The 25949-nt window shown below is 37.6% G+C and overlaps 3 protein-coding genes across 3 annotated transcripts; 1 reads left to right on the forward strand and 2 right to left on the reverse strand.

Annotated features, from left to right (window-relative positions):
- Positions 1-14534: 14534 nt before the first annotated feature.
- On the reverse strand, positions 14535-14981 carry LOC124909625. Its single transcript, XM_047450288.1, has one exon. It carries the CDS (start codon positions 14979-14981, stop codon positions 14535-14537), a length of 447 nt encoding a protein of 148 aa, XP_047306244.1.
- Positions 14982-21745: 6764 nt separating this feature from the next.
- LOC124945650 (uncharacterized protein HI_0077) lies at positions 21746-23669 on the forward strand. The gene is made up of 4 exons (XM_047486117.1): positions 21746-21991; positions 22063-22182; positions 22489-22719; positions 22925-23669. Exons 1-4 carry the CDS (start codon positions 21800-21802, stop codon positions 23330-23332), a joined length of 951 nt encoding a protein of 316 aa, XP_047342073.1. The 5' UTR covers positions 21746-21799; the 3' UTR covers positions 23333-23669.
- A 136-nt stretch (positions 23670-23805) lies between these two features.
- Positions 23806-25318, reverse strand: LOC124946045 (aquaporin TIP1-3-like). The gene is made up of 3 exons (XM_047486601.1): positions 25157-25318; positions 24356-24606; positions 23806-24292 (listed from the first exon to the last, which is right to left on the reverse strand). The coding sequence occupies exons 1-3, from the start codon at positions 25287-25289 to the stop codon at positions 23915-23917; spliced, it is 762 nt and encodes a 253-aa protein (XP_047342557.1). The 5' UTR covers positions 25290-25318; the 3' UTR covers positions 23806-23914.
- Positions 25319-25949: the final 631 nt, after the last annotated feature.

Here is a 25949-nt window from a genome sequence, read left to right on the forward strand (position 1 = left end):
CACTGTAACACTCACAAGTCACAAGAACATCCTCTCACTAAGACAAAAATGTCTCAGTTTCCCAACATCCTTCAGGTTGATTTCCAATCTTGCTCTTCCACAGACCAGTATGAAATATACAAGTTGATAAAGTCCTTGGAGGAAACCGGCCTTGAAAGTTTCCTATGTGCTAAGCACTCCATCTATCCGGACTCCGTTCTGGAGTTCTTCCACAATGCAAGGGTGTTTCGGGGCACCCCCCACTTTAACACCCACATCCAATCCAAGGTGGGAGGCATTGTCTTCGATTTCACTGAACGGGACTTTGCGAGGTGTCATAGCCTGCCAAGGCACGGGATCACAGATCTGGACATCCCTGGGGATGTAAAGCCGAAGTCTGCATCGCCTTCTCTCGATCTGACGAACCGATTGAGGACCACGGGGCAAAATCATGCTTGAGAGCTGAATATCAGCTTCTCAACGATGTGATCGGCAAAAGCATTTTTGGTAGAGATGTCACCAACACCTACAGTGTCTCGAACTTTAACATGATGGCGGCTATAATCACTGGCACACCGGTCAACTGGTCGAGGGTGCTCTTTGACATCCTTATCTGGATGATCGGCATCTAATCAGTCGGTTTCATTCCCCACATAAGCTGTCTCCTCGTGGAGCTTGGAGTACCGACCTGTCCCGGCGAAGGTCTGAACCAAGCTCAGGTGCTCACCAAAGAAGTAATCGACCCATTTTATAGGCGGTTCGAGAGAGCCTGGAGGAGAAGAAACCGCCAGAACGGTGACGTCAACACCTTTGCACCCTAAGTCATTTCTTCTTGCATCCGGTCGTTTTGCTTCATGCACCGAGTGTATTTTTCACCAACTCAAGTTTGATCATGTCGGTTTCACCCACATCTCTATCGGCTTTATCTATGATTCTCTCGTTTTTATGTTTTTCTCACCATCCCTTATGCCATTTTCGGCATTGTCTTTGTTATTCTCGGTTTTAATCTAATCTAATATTGGTTATGTATTAAGTGCATTTAATGAGATAACCATAATTAATGAAATAACCCCCAACCTCCTGCACATTTAAAATCCAACCAAACTGGTTACTTCCCAACTAACACATACCTTGGGCTTTGCAATTTGCCACTTCCCCATGCGCCTTGAAAAGGTAAAGATTCATTTCCTTAATAAAACAAAACTGACCATCAATGCTCAGATTTTCCCTCCAAAACCGATCCTATATAAGGAGCCATCCTCTACTCATTTTATCACACCCGAAAAACACAAACTCACCTCTGATATTCTTGAATTTCATCTCTCTCAATACCGAAATCATGCCGAGCAGAACTCTGGGAAACTTTCTATGCATCGATTTCAACTCTTGCACGGGCATAAGGGACTGTACTACTAAGCAGAAACTCATGTATGAATCTCTTGTTGAAACCGGCCTTCAACCGTTTCTTGAAGAGGCCGGTCCCATTCTCCTAGACGATGTCAAGGCCTTCTTTCGAAGCGCCTGCATCAGAGAGAAGTATATCGTCTCTACTGTCAGAAACCACACGTTCTGGATCGACGAGGTTGAATTTGCCTCACTATTCGGTCTACCCACTGAAGGTTTCTCTGACTTTCCGCCTATTCAGGACCTTGCGGGAATTGAAACCGCGCAATACCTGTCGGCCACCCCCTCTCCGGTGGAACACTTTGGGCCAAAAACCCGACTTGCTAGTCACGGTCAGCTACTGCTCGAAATCGTGACCCGGTCGATTCTGTGTCAATCACCTAATCAACGGTATTCTAGGAATACCTACAACATCATGACCCACATTCATTGCGAATCGGCCATCAACTGGTCATCGGTCATATGGGAAAACCTAAAAAATATGGTGCTGACCAAGAAAGGTCTCGGGTATGCACCGCATATCAGCAAGCTGATTCTTGGGTACCGACCAGAGTTCGGACCGGGCACACCGGCTTCCTCTTCAAACATCCTCGACAGGGATTCGGCAATAGAACGAATCTGGAGAATGTCTTCTCAATAGGCTGTACTTTACATTATTTCCGTATGCCTATATCTGTACCGAGTCTTATATCGGTTTCCTTTCTCTGCTATTTCTTGAATTTTAATATCATTTCAGTTTAAATGACCGTGTCTTCTTAACTCTTTGAACATTTATCTAAGTAACCGGCTCACATCTTCAAACTATAACCGCGTTCTTTTCCGGTCACATGAAATCTGCCAAATTTGTTAAAACTCTAATCACTCAAAATAACCAATTGAACTAAGAAACCGTTCAATCAATCGGCTTCGAAGAAACGAGTGCGTCATCAATGACATAAGCAAAGGATTTTGGAGGGAAATCTCCCGCTCAAATTTGCCGCCCACCGTTTCGTGCTTTACAGCCCATAGTTTGGCGCCTCTTCCATTTTTGGAGGGAAAATTCCCGCCCATTATTGATGGGACGGTTGGGCTTCCAAACCGCATCTATAAAAAGGACCTTCGGTCATTTTATTTCATTCTCACGCGAATCTACTTTCTCTCTCTAAGATCTCTAACTCTTTTGAAGCGGTTCTCTCTCTCATTCTCAAATTCTTAAACATGGGGCGTGATTCGGCTTTATTCAGACTCTACTCTCAGGTGGATTTCGAGGAAATCCGGTTGAATGGTACGCCCGAGGCGAAGGAAGTTATTGACCGGTTAATCAAAACCGGTCTGGGATATTTCCTCGGCGGTCCCCATATTATATACAAAGATGCGGTCGAAGAGTTCTTCAAAACCGCAAGAGTCGCCTACGACAAGATCACCGCGACTGTATGCGGTTCACAAATAGAGATCACCGAAGCATTGGTGGCCGAGAGCTTGCATCTTCCAACAACCGGCCAGGATGCAACGGCAGAAATAGACCAGGACATCTTTGAGGCGGCTTGCTACATTCTATCGGCATCCAATGAGCCGATCAAAACATCCGGGAGTAAACAAACGTTGAAGCCGGAGTTAATCCCGGTATGTGACATCTTCGCAAGGGCGATTCAGGCGAGGGGAGGAAACTTCAGCAACCTCACCAAAGACAAAATCAAGATGTTGATCGGTCTGATGGAGGGAAAAGAGGTCAACTGGGCAAGATCGGTGTTCAGTAACCTAATGGACATGGTAAAACCGGATTCAAACCGGTCGTGGGGATACGCCGTGCCACTCGGTAAGATCTTTCTCCATCTAAATCTCGACGTCGGTCCCGGCGTTGCAGTAGCAGAACGCTGCCTTATCAGATCAAGGCAATTCCTTGAAAGAACACAACCGGCCCCCAGCTCCACAGGTGGCCGAAAGAAGAAAGCCGCAAAGAAAGATGCCCCGGCCAAAGCAAAGACCGGAGGAAAAGGCAAAGAAAAGGTAACCTTCTTAGACCCACCACAACAAACAGAATATGAGGAGTGGGCCTCTGCGCAAACCGACACGGAGAGGACCGATGATAGAACGGTCAATGACGTCGATCATTCGGCTCGGAGTCCAAATAATGCCGAACCAAACACCAACCCTGAGACCACCGAGGATAGAGAAGAGGGTGGTGAAGAAGAGGTTGATAAAGAAGCCGATATTGAAGGCGGCAACACAGAAAGGGAGGAGGCCGAAGAAGCAGAGGCCGATAGATTAGCCCAGAAAATCATTCAGGGCGTCAACAAGCGAGCCGAAGACGTTGAAGAGCTATACTTGGAGTGGCATGAGCACCGGTTCGGTATACCATATAGAGAAATCCTACCGGGCCACACGGAAAAGCAATGCATTGACAGATTGGAGGAAGTGGAGGACCTGATGATGAGCCTCACAAACTCCAACACAATTCAAGAGGTACAAAGCCGAACTTGTCTCTTGTTACCGAGGATCCAACTTTGGAAACTAAGAAAGCGCATCCGGAAAATTAAGGAAGAGCTCAACAAGACGGGATCGGTGGACACCGTAGCGCCGCGGGTGTTAACAAGGCTTGAAAAAGCCAAAAGGGAAATAATTCAAGAAATCGAGCGGCTGGAAACGATATGCAGCCGAATGCAAGTACCGGTCTATACTGCTCCGGTAATCGAAAAGTTTCCGGTTAACTGTCTAACACCTCCAAGGGAGGATGCGGCACCGATCTTGGAGGATGCGGCACCGATCTTGGAGGATGCGGCACCGATTAGGGAGGATGCGGCACCATTAGAACTTCCAAAAGAGAATTCTGCACCGATAGAATCCAGTGAAAGAGCCGATCCAAATCTCACGGAGCAATCACCTCCCCCACCACCGGAAGTCACTGCTTCAGACCTTACTAAAGAATGGGCTGCTAAAGAATGGGTTGAGGACCGACTTCAAAAGCTTGAAGCATCCATATCAGAACGGATCGATGACCGCATACAAGAACACAACGTGTCCGAGCTTCAACCATTCAAGGATAGATCCAACAGAATAGTTGATTCGGCCCTGAAGTTCACCGATGTGACAAGGCTGCTTCTGGAAAAACATCAAGAACGACTCTCAGAACTCGGCATCGGTCTGTGGGAAGAAGCGGGTGAGCGCGAAAAATGTGTTCAGCGAACCGCAACTCTGGAGGATGTGACCTCCGATTTAAAGAAAGACTTTGAACGGGTCGACACGACACTTAACCGGGTCTCCGAACTCGAGAAGACAAACGAGAGTCTCGTGGCCGAAGTAAAGGCACTTTCCGAACAGATGGCCGAAATTTTAAGGGCTAAGGTGAACGCGGACGACGCGGCTGTAGCAGCTGATGCTCAGGTGGCTAAAAGGGTCCAGGATGCGCTGGACGCCGAAGTTAGCAAAGATAAAGAGGCGCCGCGATCGTCTCAACTGACCGAAGCGGAAGTGGAAGCCGCACGACTTAAAAATGCTGAGGCCATATTCCCAGGGTTTGCTGAGAAAGTAGCCTCCCGAGCTGCGGAGGATGCCGCACGGTTGGAAAGGGAAGCATGGAGGCTGGACGGCTTCGCTAGGGAACACAAGAAGAAGAAGGCGGCCGCCTCAGCTTCAGCACCGAAAAAGAGACAGAGGGAGGCCCCTAAGAAAGTTCAGATAGCCGAGCTGCTCAAAGAGGTCTCTGAACCGGTCATTACGGGTACATCGCAGCAAGCCGACCAAGTCGAGGATGAAGTCGAAGAACAGCTGCGGTCCCGATCTAAAAGGCGACGATCTTCCGAACCGACCGGGCAACAGCAACCGAAGAAGAAAAAGAAGACCGTCTATGACTTCACGGACTCTGAATAGGGACTATCCTTCTTTTTCTTATTGGCCTTAGTATTTCTATATATTTTGTCTTTTCCGGTCATCTATATATAAATATATAAAGTTATTTTTGAATCCGGCCTTATTTTGCATTTCTACTTAGTTTTGATAATTTTAAATAAAATAATCAAAAAGGGAGAAATTGTTAGATAAAAGATAAAGACTCTTCAAAAGATAAAGACTCTTCCAAAAGTTTTCTCAAAATTTTCTCTCAAAATTTTTCGACAAATTCTCTAAGTCTTTTTCAAAAACCGGACAAACAAAACAACTGGCCTACGGTTGCAAACTTACATGATTTTGATAATTTTAAATAAAATAATCAAAAAGGGAGAAATTGTTAGATAAATTCAGACCGGTTCAAATAAACCTAACTTAAATAAACTTCCCATGCAGGAACAAGGAACCGGACCGAATGAAAGAACCGACTAAAGAAACCAAACCGGTCAAGCTACCAAACCGACCAAGAGTACTCGGAACGTGACGGCACAAAGAACGGATCGGCCAAAGCTTAAAACCGGAATCATCAAACAGCTGATCATCCACAAGACAAGAATAACCGGAAGAAGTCCGGTTACATCACTACCAAAAGACATTCGGCCAAGTCAAATGACCGACCAGTACAAGAAGACAATTCGGGTATCTGTTGAGAACGATACCAAAGGAACAGACTGAATACTTCCATATCCATGCAAGTCTGAGGAAAGACTGTAGGCTGCAGAAGACAGTACTACCGGATCCTTCCACTTCGGGATAAGACAGAAAGGAAATCTTCCAAGTACAGACAACTGTCCAACAGACAATGCCTACATCAAGTAAAAGACAAACCCGGCAGGTTTGTCTTACACACCGGAAGAACAGACCGCCAGGTCTGAGACAATACCAGGTCTAAGGTTGACCGTCAGGTCTGAGGAAACGACCGCAGGTCTGAACCTCTGAAACACTGAATCACTGCACCTCTGATCAGCCAATCAGATTCAAGGCAGTGAAATATGACCGTTGGCATATTTCACCTATAAAAAGGGGTAGCTGAAGAAGAGTAAATGCAGTGACTTAAGCGGGACATACATTGGGATAACGAGCGCTGAGAGCATTTACTACAAGTGATAAGATTGTGCTGTTTTAGAAAGCCTAAGTGTTAAAAGTTACAGTGTGTTCTACAATTTCGGTGTAAGTTGTAAGAGTATTATCGAGCAGGAAATAAGTCTCGATCGGTTTGGACTTGTATTCCTTAGTGAATATCCTTCTCGCGGTTTCGAGAGGAAGGGGTGACGTAAGAGTTTTATCTCCGAACATCCATAAAACTTGTCTTGTTATTTACTTTCTGCCGGCTTCATTATCTAACCAACTAACTTAACCACACCGCTCCAAACCGACTCTATACTAACCATACCGAATATCCAGATTACCAAAACCGACCCACAATTTCCAAATCTCCATCATCCGAAACCGGCCTCGTCTATCAAACAAGCGTGCCGCTTCAACCTGAAAGCAAACCTCTTCCGCGCTTGAACCTAGTTCAAGGGTTTGTGACAGGTTGTGTAGTATTGAAACCCCGGTGTTAATCTCTAACCAGATTAATCACCACCCTTCGAGTGTGAACCGCTAACCGGTCCAACCCCCGGTCCTCTAGCGGCGACCTAGATCCTAACAAGTCCTAAGTTAGGTGTCAAGGTCAATCCTAGGTCAAGTAACAATGTCAGTCTTAGGTTAATTTGGTCTAGGTCAGTTTTGTCGGTCTTAAGCCAATTCTGTCGGTCTTAGGCTCACGATCCTGGGGAGATTCCCTCGGTCCTAGGTCAATTTCCTTGGTCCTAAGGAAAAATTTTAGGACCGGGTTTTCCTTTTTTGGTTTGAAACTTCAGAAGGCCATAACTTTTGATTGGGATGTCTAAATCACAATCTGTATGTTGCACTAGGTTCATATGATCATGAAGAACAAAATCCCTAACATAAATCACGATTTTGAAGATCATAAGAGAATCAATTTTAAAACACCATTTCTAGGTCAAATTTTGGGATCTTTTAAATTAGGCCATTTCAAGGCCTGATTTTTGTTCCATTAGCTTTGAAATGATGAATATAACTAATACAAACCAAAACAAGAACATTATTACATCATTAAAATGGTTTTTGAAGATTGAATCAAAATCTAACTTTTTTAAAAAAAACCAAATTTGATCAAACATGTTCAAAATGGTGAAACAGTCACTTGGAATTCATCTGTACATGTTAAGAATCATGTATAGCTACTAACTAAATCAACAAATCCAACTTAGAAACAAGAACACGAAATTTCAAAAATCCATATTTTTAAACTTTTTTTCAAAATTTCAATTTGATCAAACATGATTAAAACATGATTACAGTTACATAGAAATTATCCCAACATGTTTATAAAGTTGTAATACAACTAATTGAACCAACAAAATCAGATTAAAAGAACGAACACATAATTTTCAAAATCCAAAATTTCAAGTTTTTTTCTCAAATTTTAGTTTGATCAAACATGATCAAAACTTGATTATAGTTGTATTTAAATCATTCAAACATGTATACAAACATGTATAGCAACTTCTTGAAAAAAAAAATTGAGTTTAAACCAAGAACACAATATTTCAAAAAATTCAAGTTTTCAAGCTAATTTTCTATAATTTTTGATTAATGGAGATTTGATCTATCTTCTTTCAACAGAAAGCATATATATGATATATAGAACTATTCTTAACAAAGAAATTCCATAATCAACGTTCATAACAATATCAAACCGATCAAACAACAAATTTTGAAAACATTCAAAAATTTCAATTACAAATCGAAAATCAAGGCTTCTAGAATCATACCAATAACTGGAAAACATTCTTGGGCAGTGTTGGAAGTGATCTAGAAGCCTGGATCAAAGTTTGGCTCACCGGAGAAAGTTTTTCAGAAAACTATTCTTAGTTAGAAATTCTAGGTCTTCGATCGGGGCGATTTGATGTGTAATTTGCAGTTATTGTTTGATGGGTTGGTAGTAGAAGGGTAGGGGGGCTATTTATAGTGCTCGAAGGTCGGCTATAGAAAGCCAATTTGAGTCGTCTTTGATCACTGGCGTTTTTATCCCTAATTCGTGGCAGTCTTATCCTAGAGAAGATAAGACTTCTAGATAAGGGGAAAACGTAGGCATTGACGAAGGGATCACGTGGGAGAAAAAATCAACGGATTTGATCGCATGTAGACGAAGCTAGAGCTTCTGGAAGAAACTCACTTGCGAGATCGTGATTCTGGCGACCCCTATGTCCCAGCGAAGAAGACGGCTGAAACAACGTCGTTTCCCATGATGTCATCTACATTACTTCTACGGTCAGCGATCTTGACTAACGAGTTAGTCCATCCCGTTAGTTGATCAGGTGCGGGCGCGCGCGCATGGTTCCGCTACAACTGGGTGTCTAGTGTGCTCTGGATTGTCGGATGAGATTTGGGCGCTCATCTGATGGTCCAGGATTATATTGTAAAGTTTTAGACATAAAATTAGCTACACAGGATTATGCAGTTGTATTTTTATTGAAAAGGTTATTAAAATTCGAGTTTAATTCATTTTAAATCCATTTTTTCGCCAAAATATTTACAAAAAATATTTCTAAAATCATAATAACAATTATGATCATATTTTATTTTTTCAGAATTTTTAGGAATTTTGGGGTATTTTATTTAATTACTTTAAGCCACGGATTTAAACATAAATAATGATTAAATTATAATTAAATATTTTTAACCCCTTCCTTAGTCTAATTTGGGTAAAATATATATAAATATTTTATCCTCAAATTATTTTTGATATTTTAGAAAGTTTCCTTAATTAAGGTTTAATTATGACAATAATTAATCCTTAATTAGGTTTTAATTCCTTCTTTTAAGTTATTTTAAATATAAAAATCCCAAATACTATTTTAATATTATTAAACATAATAATATTATTTTACATATATGGAAGCATTTCGCACATTGGTTGCATAAATTCATCAAGATTAACATAACATCCAAGATCGCAGTCATAAACGTTTATGCGCCACTCTTGTAGACGGACAACGCAAAGTATCCAATGGAGGTTTTTTATGTTCATAGGAATATATATATCATCGCATAATTTCCAACTGATCAAAAAGCTTTTTTTATTGCCCAAGAAGTAATCTATAAAGTTTCCTATGTCAATAAGAGCATGATCTTAAAGAAAATCTTTGTAATCAGAAATGAATCTAGGGCCGAGCCAACAATCTGTAATTGTGAAATTATTTATGTCTTTGGATATAGCGAAAATCTTCTTCTCAGAATTAAGCATGCATCGATTTCATGCACGGTAGAAAACATTCAAAATACAATCTGTAATTGTGAAATTATTCTAACATTGAAGATGACTTGCCTGATCTTCCAGCCAGGCAAACCTTTTTAGCACTCTACGAAATAATGCCTTATCACCTTCCGAACTATGTAGATCAATTTTATTCTTGTCGGTGTTTGCAATTCAGTCATGTTTGCAATTCAGTCAGCAGTTCATCTTCATATTTGAGAAGGGGATTGACGATCATATGATCATTTAACTTTGGTAGTCTTAGATTATGGTTGGTCATGTCTGGATTATTCATCGACTTCCTTGTCCTCCGTAAGACAAATACGATTTTAGGAGGAGTATTGAACAGTTTCAAATTATCGTCCTCCTTTTCCTTCCATTTTCTTTTCATCCATTTCTTCACTACCTTCTTTACTGGCTTTTTCTTCACTACCTTCTTCACCTTATTCACCTTCTCCTCCTTTTCCTTCTTCTCTTCAATCAGATCATTCTCAACGTTCTCAATGTTCTCCATCGGATCCTTCTCAACGTTCAAAATGTTCTCCATCGGATCCTTCTCAACGTTCTCAATGTTCTCCATCGGATCATTCTCATGATATAATGTTTATCATTATCCTAATCATGAATATAGAATATAATTATAACGCAGCGGAAGCGTACCTTAAGATGATTCCATTATAAATCCGAATTGATCTTTTCTTGAAAGGAACGGCTAGGTCTTCCAAGACTAAGTATTATCCGTTCTCCTCTGATATTGACGGGGGAAATCAAAGGACAAGAAAACGGAGGAGAGTTGAGTGAGAGAAGGCGTGAGAGTTCTTCTTTGAATCTCCCTCTCCTGTTTCTTAAATAATACTTGTCTCGGGGACCTAACCCTAGTTGAAGCCCACATATATTGTTAAAGCCCACAATATAAGAAGGCCCACCATATTATTAATATTTGTTTTATCACGTCACCAAATAAACAAATACTAAACGGGTATCTACAATTATTCATTTCATAATCATTAAGCTCATGACTTTAATCTAATAATATGTTCTACATATATATTTAAATCCAAAATCCAACAATCTCCTACTGGAATTAATATGTATTCGAATGAACACATTATTCTTCAAGAGCTCAATTTATCAGTCAATAAAAATAAAGGACTTATAACAATCTGGTCCATCAATCATAACAATATAGGACTAAAGAAGCATTCGTCATATTTATGGCTAAACTAAAAATAATCACTGATACTACTGCAATCAAACGACATAGATCAATTATGAAACCTGTAGAGAGAAAATCACATTAATGTGACCTGAATATGTCAATTTTCTCTGGTCCAAACTTAATGAGATCGTTATCTTTGAATATAATGTACAAAAGTGTCAAAAAATAAACTTTATTTCTAATCAGAAAATTGCTTTAGAAAAACATTGCGCAATTGACAAAAAATTAATTGTAGCATACTCTCCCACTATACTGAAGCTTCCTTAAATTGTAACACACCCATACGTGCAGTATGCCCGTAAAATACCATAGGTGTTACACCTTTAGTTAGGGGGTCTGCTAACATAGATTTTGTTCCTAAATGCTCGATGAAAATCTGACCTCTTTGTACCATTTCTTTCACACATAGGAACTTAATGTCAATATGCTTTGACTTCGACGAGCTCATATTGTTATTGGAATACAAAATAGCTGAATTATTGTCACAAAAAATCTTAATAGGTCTTTCGACCCCCGGAATAATGCGCAGCCTTGTGACAAAATTCTTTAACCAAATTCCCTGATGTGATGCTTCAAAACATGCCACAAATTCAGCCTTCATAGTAGAGCTGGTACTACGCCAAGAAATGGCTCCTCCAGCCAATTTATAAACACAGCCAGATGTAGATCTCCTACTGTCTGGGCAACCCGCAAAATCGGAGTCAGAATAACCAACGATCTCCAAATGGTCTGACCTTCTATATGTGAGCATATAATCCTTTGTTTTCTTTAGGTATCTCATCACCCTTTTAGCTGCTTTCCAGTGATCCATTCCAGGATTATTGAGATATCTGCCTAACACACCAACTATGAACGTAATATCCGGACGCGTACATACTTGTGCATACATAAGACTTCCAACTGCAGAAGCAAATGAAATCTTTTTCATTTCCTGGATGTCTAAACTTGATTTTGGACATTGATTTAAACTGAATTTGTCTCCTTTGGCAACTGGGGTATTTCCTGGTTTGCAATTCTGCATGCCAAATCGTTCAAGCACTTTATCGATATAACTCCTTTGAGATAACCCAAGAATATACTGAGATCTTTCACGGTATATTTGGATCCCTAATACAAAAGATGCTTCACCACGATCTTTCATTTCAAAGTTATTTGAAAGAAATTTCTTAGTTTCGTGCAAGAAGCTCATATCGTTTGTAGCAAGCAGTCGGTCATCCACATACAAAACCAAAAAAATAAATGTACTCCCACTAAACTTTTGATAAACACAATCATCAACTACATTCATTTCAAAACCGTATGAAAGAATTATTTGATGAAATTTGTGATACCACTAGCGAGACGCTTGTTTCAGTCCATAGATAGATTTTCTTAATTTACAAACCATTTGTTTCGGGTTATTGACCTCAAAACTTTCAGGTTGTTCCATATAGATTGTTCCATCAATGTCACCATTCAGAAACGCTGTCTTTACATCCATCTGATAAATCAAAATGTGCCACTAGAGCCATGATTGTCCTAAAAGAGTCTTTCGAAGAAACCAGAGAGAAAGTCTCTATATAGTCATTTCCCTTTTTCTGAGTATAACCTTTAACTACAAGACGTGCTTTATACCTCTCCACATTACCATTAGCATCCCGTTTGGTTTTAAAAATCCATTTACAACCTACGGGTTTTGCACCTTCTAGCAATAGGACAAGCTCCCAAACCTTATTGTCTTGCATTGATTTATACTCATCACGCATTGCTTCGATCCATTTATCCGAATTAGGACCCTTCATGGCATGACAAAAGTTGATAGGATCGTCCTCAGTCATGTCACCATAGTCCTCATTTTCTTGAAGAAATGTCACATAATAATTCAGAATGACATTTCTCCATTCTCTAGTGGATCTACGTAATAACGTTGGCTCTTGAACAATATGTTCTTGAGTTTCTTGAGTTTGTTCTTCTGCTACAACTTGGTGTTCCCGTTCAATTTGAATGGGTTCCTCAATTGTATCTTGAAACAGTATGGGAGTCGGAATGACTAATCCTTCTTGAGGTGTTAGGTCAATCACTTTGGTGATTTCTTGATCCTCTAAAGAAAAGTCTAAAACTGTATTTCTCCCCCCAAACTCAACATTCTCAAAGAACGTGGCAGTACCTGTCTCAAAAAATGTTTCTTGATGTGGGATCATAAAACTTATACCCCTTTGACCGTTCCGAGTAACCAATAAAGTGACTACTCACCGTACGAGATGCTAGCTTTGGTTCATTTGGCATATAACGCCTTGCCTCAGCTGGACATCCTCACACCCTAAAATGACGTAAGTTGGGTTTACGCCCAGTCTAGAGTTCATAAGGTGTTTTGATTGTCGCCTTAGTCGGTACTCGATTAAGAATGTAGACTGCAGTTTTCAATGCTTCCCCCCAAAAAGATTTTGGCAAAGTAGTTTGACATATCATACTTTGAACCATATCTTTTAATGTGCGATTACGTCTCTCTACAACACCATTAATGCTAGGAGAACCCGACATGGTGTATTGATGGACTATTCCACACTCTTTAAGGAACTCAGCAAAAGGGCCTAGACGTTGTTCACCCGATCCATCATTTCTACCGTAATATTCACCTCCACGGTCAGATCTGATGATCTTAATGCGTTTGTTGAGTTGTTTTTCAACTTCAACCTTAAATTCTTTGAACATGTCCACTGCCTCATATTTTTCCCTTATGAGGTAAAGATAGTCATATCGAGAATAATCATCTGTGAATGATACAAAGTATTGTTGACCAATCCACGAAGGTGTGGAAAATGGCCCACAAATGTCTTTATGTATCAACTCTAACACTTCTGTAGCTCGATAAACATCTGTCCTCTTCACTTTGGTCTGTTTACCTTTAATGCAGTTAACACAAACCTCAATATCCGAAAAAACTATGGAATCAAGGATTCCATCCTTAATGAGTCTTTCAACTCGATTTTTCGAAATACGACATAAACGTTTGTGCCATAATAAACTTGAATTATTTAATTTTTGCTTAGTACCTCTCGTTTGCACATTTAGGGTTTCATGATATGAAGTTAAAGTGTCAAGCATGTATAAATTGTCATTCAACATAAAAGTACCAAAACCAACCAAATTTGAATTCAAAGACAATGTAACTTCATTGTTTTCAAACGAACAATGATAACCGAATTTGTCCAAATAAGAAACAGAAACCAAATTCCGTCTAAATGACGGTATAATAAAAGTGTCTTTTAATTCAAGAAAATGCCTAGTACTTAGCAAAAATTTAAAATTGCCAACTGCTTCCACTTCGACCGATTCCCCATTTCCAAAGTAAATGCGTCTTTCAGCATTAATTGGGCTTCGGTGGATTAGGCAACCCTGCATTGAAATACTGATGTTAGTAGTTGAACCATAGTTTAACCACCAAGTGTTTCGAGGCACTGAAGCTAGATTAACTTTAGAACAAACCAAAGTAAGAACAGTACCTTTCTTCACACACCAATTGTGATAGCTGGCACAATCCTTCTTTTCATGTCCAGTCTTCTTGCAAAAGAAGCAAGATTTATCCATAGGACGAGCCTGAGGAGCTGGGACTGGAGCCTTAGCAGTCTCAATCTTCACGGCCTTAAACTTTATTTTATTGCCGCCGACATATTTTGAGGTTCCAATCATATGTACCTCCTTAGTTCTTTTGTGTTTCATTCTTTCTTCCTCTTCAACACAGTGAGAAATGAGTTCATTAAGAGGTCATTTCTCCTTTTGACAGTTATAACTAACTTTGAACTGATCGTATTGAGCAGGAAGTGAGAGTAGGACCAATAGGACTAACATGTCCTTTAAAAGGTCTAACTTGAATGCTCTCAGTTTTGAAGCGACATTAGACATATTAAGGATGTACTCCCTTATGTTCCCCTTCCCGAGATACCTCATGGTAATGAGTGACTTAAAGAAAGTACTCATTTTTGCCTTATCGCTTTTAATAAAGCGTTTTTCTATCTCGATGAGAAATTCTTCAGCCTTAGTGATATCATCAGATATCGTACCCCGAAATATTTCTGGAATGCTTTTCTTTATGATCATCAGACTTAAACGATTAGACCTTTCCCACTTCTCAAACATCTGTCTTTGATCAGTAGTGCTTACATCCGTAAGAGGAGCGGGTTGGTCTATCCTTAATGCTATGTCCAGATTCATACAGCCCAAATGAATCAAAATGGATTCTTTCTAGTTTTTAAAGTTGTCTCCCGATGAAATGGGGACTAGATAGTTAGCAGATATCAAAGAACCAGATCCTAAAGTTAACAAAAAAATATAAACACTCACATTATTACAAATATTTAAATAATAAACAAATTATGGTTAACCCCGTCGCAAGATACCAAACACAGCATTAAAACCAAATCTTTGGATAATAATTTTAATTGTAAGCGGTACTCTTGTTGCAATAATAAAATCTTGACAATAAATTCTGTAAAACTAATAAATTTATCTTTAGATAAAAGTATAATCCACAAGAAAACTTTATAACTGTCACATATTTATTACCACGAGTATGTTTATATTTCTGCCAAGTATTGATCAACCTTTGGGTTAATCAATAAACGCATGAAATAAAAAAAATATACAACCATTCTTAAGAATTTAAATAAAACAATTACGAAATAAAGGTCACTTTGGTGACATCTGAAGATGAAATTATTTTATTTAAATAGAATCAATATTAGATTATTAATATTATTATCTAATTTAATAAAACAGATTCTAATAATTCATTTCTTAGCCGTTAATATTATTTAATATAATATAAATTCTTTATTAATGATTATAAAAATAAATATTATATTATCAATTCCTTATTTATTTAACGATAATAAAAAAATTATTATATTATCAATTCCTTATTTATTTAATTTTCTTAATAGAGAGTATTATTTCTTTATTTATCTTGTAGTTTAATAGTAATGATAATAAAAATAAAATAAAATATTTTATTTATTATTAATTAAAAAATAAATAAATAAACCAATCCAGATTCAAAAACGATCATTATAAAAATTATCGATTCATAAATAGGATAACTCTGATACCAACTGATAGAATGTTTATCATTATCCTAATCATGAATATAGACTATAATTATAACGCAGTGGAAGCGTACCTTAAGATGATCCAATTGTAGATCCGGATTGATCTGTTCTTGAAAGGAACGGCTAGGTCTTCCAAGACTAAGTATTATCCGTTCTCCTCTGATATTGACGGAGGAAATCAAAGGACAAGAAAACGGAGGAGAGTTGAGAGAGAGAAGGCGTGAGAGTTCTTCTTTGAATCTCCCTCTCCCGTTTCTTAAATAATACTTGTCTCAGGGACCTAACCCTAGTTGAAGCCCATATATTGTTAAAGCCCACAATATAAGAAGGCCCACCATATTATTAATACTTGTTTTGTCACGTCACCAAATAAACAAATACTAAACGGGTATCTACAATTATTCATTTCATAATCATTAAGCCCATGACTTTAATCTAATAATATGTTCTACATATATATTTGAATCCAAAATCTCAACGTTCTCAATGTTCTCCATTAGATCCTTCTCAACGTTCTCAATGTTCACCATCAGATTATGCTCAATGTTCTCCACTTCTTCATTGTTCTCCACTTCTTCTTTCTTCTCAAATTCTTCATTCTTCTCCACTTCTTCATTATTCTCCACTTCTTCATTATTCTCCTCTTATTCAATGTTCTTCTCCTCCTCTTCTACAATATTCTCAATCGGTTCCTTCTCCTCCTCCTCTAAAATGTCATCTTCAACAACAATGTCCTGCAAAATGGCTCAAATATTCGAATCTAAATTATCATCATCCACCTTCTCCTTCTCCTATAAAATGAAAAAAAATAGCTTCAGGTCATTCGCGAGACGCAACCACGAGACGCAACTGCATTCGCGAGACACAACCACGTGACACAACTACATTTGCGAGACGTAACTATATTTGCGAAACGCAACCGCATTTGCGAGACGTAACCGCGTGACACAATCATAACATTTTTAATCTAACATTGAAGATGCATTGCACGAATTACCTGGTAGGTCTTCTCATCTAGTTTAGCTGTTACTATGCCCGTCTGGTTGGTCACATGGTTGGAGAACTGGTTGCTTATACTGAGAATCATCTTTTGAAACAGAATAAATTTGTTTTAATGATTCATTTTGATGTCTCTTATGTCTCTCTTCATCTCTTCGACATCTTTCTTCATCTCTTCGACATCGTTCTTCATCTCTTCGACATCTTTCTTCATCTCATGACATATACATCGAACAGGAGATGCCGGTGATGATGTATGTGTTGAAGTTGCGGTTGGGGGACTAATGGGACTAGGAGGACTAGGGGAGGTTGCCTACGATGCATGTTGGATGCTTTGCTGGGAGCTACATCATATTCAAGCTTTCTCTTCCTCTTAGAAGGTTGGACAGTAGTAGGTTCTTCATCTTGATCTTCATCAACATATTTATCTTCATCTAATTCTGCTTCAGTCTTTCTCTTTCTCCCCCCTTCAGTAACTCCCTCAAACAAATCATCGAATGAATTGTCAATTTGTTCAAAATCCTCCCCACTATACAATCTATTCTCCGTGGAGGACTCTTCCATCGTAGACAATATAGTGCTATGAAGGGCAGAATGTACCTCTTGAATGGTGTTCTTCCTTTTGAATTGATACAATAGTATCCTTGGGCGTATAGGGCCATCAATCTTCTTCCTTATGGCGAATCTAGGGACAAATCTTTAGATAATCCCATATGTCCAAACTTGTAGTGCTAGTGCAAACCCATAAACATTATAAGAAAAAGTATTAGTCTCTAGTCCCCATCTTGGACATATATAAGGACCTGTGGCATTTCATGTCCTTGTTAAGACCCTTCTTTGTGACTCTAAAGGACATCTTTCCCCATAGAAATCGGAGGAAATCTTAAATATCTTCAACCATATGGATGATTTTGACATTTATAATCCGTCTTGGGTCAAATGAAAATAGGTACTAGCAAATCAAGCATATCAGCCCCATCTTCCATGCGTCTTCCTTATCGGTGCATGTCATAAAATAAGATTCCATCTCGTTCATTCGAATTGTCATATTCCTATTGAAATATTTTATCAGAAGGGTGGACAATTTGTATTCAGGCAAATTTGTCGAAGTTGGGGCCTGTAATCAAAACATACTCTTTCATACCAAAAGTCAGATCCTCCCCATTCAAGTTGAAAATCATCTTATTCGAATTGGACTTAACCTTCCAAAGCAGCATCTGATGTAGAATTATTCCTGAGAACAATAGGTCTGGGACTCCTTTGAATAAATACTGAAATTGGCAATTAAGAGGCCTCTCCATAAAATCCATCTTTTCAAACCTCTCAACTATATTTTTTAGGGCTTGGAAAGATTTCAAAGAAATCCTACCAGGAAAATCAGGAACGATGGAGTCTACAATCTACAAAAGGGAAAACAAAAACAACATTGTTGGTGAAAACCTTTTACAACAAATATAAAGAAACGAGAAGCAACCGTCAATAGCTAGAAACAACCGTCAATTGCGAGAAGCAACCGCAACCGCGAGACGTAACCCTAATCCCTTACATAAACCATTTGCAAGACGCAACCACGAGACGTAACCCTAAACCCTAACATAAACTAATCGCAAGATGCAACCCTAACATAAACCATTCGCAAGACGCAACCCTAAAATCTAACATAAACCATAAGCCATTCATAAAACGCAACAAAGTTAAACCCGAAAACAAAAACTAACACTAACCTGATTAATGGTGAAGTCGATGAATGAACGAGAAGATGAGCAGGAAAAGTCGTCGAGACAGGTGCGAGAGAGAGAAGGAAAAGTCGGCAGGCAGGTGCGAGAGAGAGAAGGAAAAGTTGGCAGGCAGATGCGAGAGAGCAATATGAAATAAATTATAACTCGCCTTCAAATAAAACCCAATAAATTTGAAATAAATTGTGGCACGTGTCAACTACGTGGCGCAACTACATGACGCAACCGCGTGACACAACCGTAACCGCGTGACGCAACTGCAACCGTGTAACGCAACCAGCATGAGATCCCATCAACACTTGCATTCAATCAATTAGGCGAATCAACGAAACAATGACGTTCTCTAAACGAAATAAACACAAAACAATCATCTATAAACGAAATAAACTCAAAAAACATTGATCTATAAACGAAAATAGTGGTAATTTTATCTTTTGTCGTTGGGGCTTTGCAGTTCACCGTTGGAAGTTCTTCGTTGTTCTTCGCCATTGGTAGTTGTTCGGAATTATGTTGTGTTCTTCGACGTTGTGTTCTTCGCCGATGAAAATAAGAGAAGGTCTTCTCTGCCATTAGGGTTTAGATCGGAGAAGACCGAGAAGAGAGAGAGAAAATAAAGAAGCAAATAAAAAAAATGGATTTTATAAGGTTTCTGATAGAAAAATTAAGAAGATTAATTTTGGAACCGGCCAGACAAACTAAACAGAAGTTAAATTTCATGTGCAGGTACTGAACAAACAGGAACCGGAAATCTTGCATCAACAATCGGTTGCTACCACTTCAAAGAAACCGGCTTCAAGTGTTCAAGATCAATGATCACAGGAACCGGCTTCACTTTCTCAAGCAACCGGTTAGCAAAGAACAGAAGACTACATTTCAACCGGATCATAATGCACAAAGACACTTCAACCGGAAAGCACAGATCAAAAGTCAGAAGATGCAAATCTCAAGAGTGACGTACTGTGACGGAGGAAACGTGTCTCGAAAGAATAAAAGAAGATCGGATCCGATCAGAAGCATGGGAGGAAAGCAATGATGCCTTGGTGATCCGATGCTGACGACCGGAAGCGGATGTTCAACACGTGTATCAATCTGAAAACCGGTTATGTCATCATCTACTCAAAGTCACCTGCATGAATGCCAGGTGTTGAGGAAGTTGAAGCGTGCAAGCAAACTTTCTGCAGATAGGCGTGCTAATGATCAACCAATCCGCAAGAAAGAGAAGAAAGTAGCCGTTAGCCACTTTCAGCTATAAAAGGAAGATCAAACGTCTTCATTTAATGCAGTTGTGAATACGAGCAGTTGGGTAGTTGAAATTGTGAAAGTCATAAAAGCATTAAATTCTAGAGAGATAAAGTTCTGTATTCTAAAGTCGGTTTGCCTAAAACCGGAAGTCACTTGTGTGATATTGTGTTGAGTTGTTGTATTACATCAAAAGTGTGAGTTTGGTGTAACCGGCGAGTAGCGAAGTTGGGCTCGACCGGAAGTGTAATTGTAACTTTAAAGAGTTAGTGGAGATCCTTCTCATAACCTGAGAAGAAGGGGTGACGTAGGAGGGTTTGCTCCGAACATCCATAAACAAATTTCCTTGTCTTGTGTTCTTTCATTTCGCTTTCATTTCTCGCTGTCTTACCGTAAACCGCAAACCAATTATACTTCCAAAACCGGTCACTTACCTTCGTTAAACATCTTCCTCCTTAAACATCATCTAAAGTCGCAAACGTTGCTTCAACCTGAAACAGACACTTCCGCCCTTGAACACCGGTTCAAGAGTCTGTGACAGGCTGTGCAGTGCTGAGAACGGTTTTAGTCTCTAACCGGACTATCACCAAGTTGTGTGTGTTGTTGTAAGCGGTCACCCTTCACGAAACCGGAAACACCCCCGGTCCTCCAAGGGCGCCCCCGATCCTAACAGTTTCGGTTGCGAGACGCAATTGGAGTTGCGTCTCACGAAAGGGTAAAATCGTCCAAAAAAAATAAAAGTGTCACCAGCGCATTTTATTTTAAGCGTTGATCAAAAAGTCAATTAGGGTGATCTTTAGGGTCATTTCGTCAAAATTCTCGTTAAATACAAATAAAAATGGAAAAAAAATTCACTTAGACGTATGTACTTGTACAACTAATTCATTTAGACGTATGCACTAAAAAAAGTTCATTTAAACATAAGTATTATTAAAAATTGACTCATTTAGCCTATTTTAGTAAACCATGGTTAATTTATATTTTTTAATATATATATATTTATTAATTAAATATTAATATATTTTCTTTTTTTTCATTAATAAATGAATCTCTATTTTTATTTTTTCATAAATATTTTATTATTTTTATATGAATATTTATTATTAATTATTTTAATTATATATATATATATATATATATATATATATATATATATATATATATATATATATGAGCATTTCATTAATTATTTTAATTTTATATATATATATTTTTTGTTTTTTTCTTATATTAACATTGATTATTAATTATTTTAAAATTATTATGTTTCCAATAATTGAATATAACAATAATTCCTTATACTTTCAACAATAAAAATCATTTAACACAAAAATAACTTAATTAATATTTAAATAATAATAATTATTCATTCATCAAAAGAGTAATGATAAAATAATGTTACTTACTATCATTATAAGTCATGAATAAAAATTAAATAAAAAATTATTAATTTCATTTTTATTTATATTAAATTAAATAATTTTTTTTTTAAATATTACAATAAAACATAAAATTCATAAATAAGTTACTAAAGATTTTTCAAAAATAAGAATTTAAGATTTATGAAAAATAAAACTGATAAAAAAAATGAAGATGAAATAAAAAAAATTAATATAAAAATAATAAAAAATTTAAGAATAAAATAAATTAACTGATTTAATTCATGTAAAAAAGAAGGAGACATAAAATATATTAATATTTAATTAATAAATATATAAATTTAAAAATAAAAATTAATTATATTTAATAAAAGGAATTAAATGAGTAAATTTTTTATAATAGATATGATTAAATGATTTTTTATTAATATATATTTTTAAATGACCTAGTTGTACCTTATGAATTTTTTTAATAAAAAATTATTAGTGTTTAGAGTTTGAAGTTGGGGAAAGTAATATTTAGGGCACATTATTTAAAATGAAACAAGTTGAGTGTGAGAGAGAGAGTAAGGATGGAGAACACCCAACTCGAGATCGAGACGCTGGTAGAAGCTGCGTTACTGGTGTTGAACACGGGAGATGTAAATGAGAAGGCGAGAATTAGCGACGATTTCGCCATTAAATGGCTCGATGGTGTTATCACTCTTCCATACGTTTCTTCTCGAGAGTACATCATCCCCGATCGTCCCCCCAGGCTTCCCAACGTAAGCTCTCCTTTTATTGCTTCCAACGATTCTTTGACCAAAATGTCTCATATGGCAACACATACTTACAGGTGAAGCTTGTGCAACCAAGTCTAATGCCGAAGCTGGGTAAAGCTGGAAGCTTGCAGAGCAGACAGGCCATCGTCCATAGTCTTGTTCACACCGAGAGCTGGGCCATTGACTTATCTTGGGTAGGCCGGTTTATAGAATTTTCCCTGGCTTTAAACAAGCATAACTAAACTAAACTTTGGTTAATTGAAGAATATTGATAAAAGTAACATTGTTTGATTCCTTTGGTGCATTTGCTTCTGACTCCGTATATGGTTGTCTAATTAGCCTCACCTGTATCTAGATTATTATATATTATGCTATTATCGATTTGTTCCTTGAACTAATTGTGATGCAATCTGTTATGGCCCTTTTGTGCAAAACAATTTCCTATCTATTGCTTGTTTATTTCGTTGATTTCATGAATTTACTCCATCTTTGCAATTTAGGACATAATTGCTCGATTTGGCAAGCAAGAAGCAATGCCAACAGAGTTCTTCACTGATTTTGTGAAGGTGGCTCAAGATGAAAGTAGACACTTCAGACTGCTTGCAGAGCGGCTAACAGAATTGGGATCTTCCTATGGAGCGTTACCAGCTCATGATGGCCTCTGGGACTCGGCAATTGTTACTTCAAAAGATCTATTGGCCCGTCTAGCAGTGGAGCATTGTGTTCATGAGGTTCTTCTTCATATCTGAAATCTCAATGTTACTCTTTGGTACCACTAAATCTCAATATCTGCAATTGTTACTTTTTGAATTCAATAGGATTTGTTATGAACAGAACACTACAAAACTTAATTTGCACCGACAGTTGCAGACTAGTAGATTATGTATCCATCAAGAAATACTACATATCTTCTGAAACGGATTTTGTGTAACACAGGCTAGAGGTTTAGATGTGCTGCCCACTACCATATCCCGATTCCGCAGAGCAGGTGATGATCGAACAGCTGATTTACTGGAAAAGGTTATATACCCAGAAGAGATAACCCACTGCGCTGCTGGAATAAAATGGTTCAAATATCTTTGCTTGAGATCTGAAAAAATGGCTTCACCTTTTAGTGGTGGTACAGTATTCCAAGATGTTTGGGATAGTGAAACCGACAATGAATCAGATGAAACGACTAATGAGGTTATCAGAAAGTTTCATTTCACCGTAAGGACATACTTTAGGGGACCACTGAAGCCACCTTTTAACGAGGCAGCAAGGAAAGCTGCAGGCTTCGACCCTCGCTGGTACGAACCTCTTGCAGTTAAAGAAGCTGCTTCTTCTGTTGCTGCATCACAATAAAGGTCAGATCATTACTTGATTTATTTCTGTATCTCTAAATCAGTTACATTCTCTTATCCATGTTTAACAAGACAAATTTCATTTAGAAATTCAATATAGTTGTCTCCAGAGTCCATACTTGCAACCTTATTACAGTTTTGCTATTCAGATATGGTTATAATATCCAAAACCTTATTAGGTTTATATGAAAAACAATCACTATTTGAAAAGTTTATATTTTATTACAATATTTGACACAATCACTATCCTATCCTAGCTTGTGAAATTGTAATAATTAAAATTTATTTTTATTGGTATAAGGGTGTAGTTAATGGAGTCACTTCATTTCTAATTTTCATTTTGTCATGATAAATATAGTTATGGTTATGAAAGTAAAAGAAGTTATAGGAAAGAGATAAAAGAGAAAATTGTATTTTAAAAATAAAATGTGTAACTATAATTTTTGTAGCCACTTATTATAAAAACTCAACTTATAAACACTATAAACTAAATCAATGTAACCATAAAATATCAAATAATGTAGAAAAAGAAGATAGAAAAAACATACATACTACAATCAATTGATTACTTAATTAGTACTACTCAATAATCAGCATTAGAGATCTGTTGATGATAGTTATTATTGGCAATGAAAATATTATCATAGATGAGTGCTGCAATGGCAGCACCAGTGAAAGGTCCAACCCAATATACCCAATGGTTAACCCATGACCAGCTCACTACAGCCGGACCAAAAGACACTGCAGGGTTCATCGAAGCCCCATCAAATGCTCCACCTGCAAGGATATTCGCACCTACTATGAACCCAATTGCCATCGGCGCAATCGTCCCCACATTCCCTTTTTTGGGGTCAACCGCTGTCGCATACACAGTATACATCAAACCAAAAGTCATGACAATCTCAAAAACCACCGCATTTGATGTTGTCGTTCCATCTGATAACGAAAATGCAGATGTTTCCTGCAATTATTAACTCTATTTTAATTTGTTCAATACTATTAATTAAGCTGTTAATGTTCTTACCAATCCACCAGTGGAGAATTTAAGAAGCAAACATGCCACAATTGAACCTAAGAGCTGAGCAATCCAATATAAGATGGCCCTCAACAATGTGATGTTGCCACCAAGGAAAAGACCAAATGTTACAGCGGGATTAACGTGTCCTCCAGAAATATTTGCCGCAACCGATACCGCCACAAAAAGTGCGAACGCGTGTGATAAAGATGCCGCCACTAGCCCCACCGGAATAGTTGCACCGTTATCCGTTAACTTATCTTCATTAAAAATAAATATCTGTTAACTTTTCTATATGTATATATAATATTTTGGGATATTCACAAATCATGGAGATCCACCTTTGATCACATATACTATAGATTTATTTATTTATTTATGTATATACCAACAAAAATATGTGATAATATCCGATTTAGGATAAAAAGTTAATTTTTGACATGATTAAACAATGAGATGTCATGTATGATTTTTTTATCCATGTCATTCTGCGTATAGTTGGCACTAATAAATGAAAACTAAATAAATTAAAACATTATTAACTATGATCAAACACAGTATTTTAATTTGGATTATTTAAGAGTATATATCAATATCATACATACATACATCCCAGTGTTTATATACCCATCATTATTTTTATCTCAAACCAAATAATATGATACCTTTAATCAAATTTGTAAAAATAAATAAAATATTTGGTATATACATTCCTATAATGTATGAATGGTGTACCCAAATTGTTAGTTAAATATGATATGCATCCTAAAAATACTAATTTGAAAATAACCTGAATCTTAAACTACTTACTGAATGCCATTCCGGATCCTTGTCCGGCGAAGACAAAAACAAGCATGGAGAAGAACTCAGCTGCTGCTGCCCTTAATGCGTCTGGCCGGCTCGCCTCCCCGGTCGATCCAATGGCGATCTTGTTGATTGGCATTTCTCTTTGTTTTCTCCCTCCCCTTTCTCTCTCTCCTCTGTAACAGTATATGTATATTTATATTTCAAGTTTTTGTTATAAATACATACATGTGCTAATTAAAACGATGAAAAAGAACCCTAAATGCCGGTTCCGAGTAAAATGGTGACATGTGGGACTAAGTGGTGCCACACAAGATGATTATATGACGGATAAGTTAACCGATGGTTCAATTGTTTTCTTATTCAGAAATACGAGGGTCTTGTTTGTTTCTTTATCACATCACATGGAGGCCGTATGAGTTTTTTAAAGCATATCTAGCCAGCTAAGTTTATATATATAAAAAGAAAAATGACTGAAAAAAAAAAAAATGTCAGGGTGGAATTTATATATATATATATATATATATATATATATATATATATATATATATATATATATATATATATATATATGCAAAATTATTGTCTCTCCCTTCCGAATCTTGTCATTCAGGGGGAGAAATTTGACGAAATGACCTTAAAGACTGGGTTATTTGACCTGGTGGTAATTTGATAATTTAATTGCGCTTGTGGTGATTTTATTTTTTTTGGACGATTTTGCCCTTGTCGCGAAACGCTAAGTCACTTAGCGTTTCGCGAAGTGAAAATGTGTGAAATGTCCAAATTACCCTTACTATTT

The sequence above is a fragment of the Impatiens glandulifera genome, chromosome 7 (genome assembly GCF_907164915.1).
Source record: "Impatiens glandulifera chromosome 7, dImpGla2.1, whole genome shotgun sequence".
Lineage (NCBI taxonomy): Eukaryota > Viridiplantae > Streptophyta > Magnoliopsida > Ericales > Balsaminaceae > Impatiens > Impatiens glandulifera.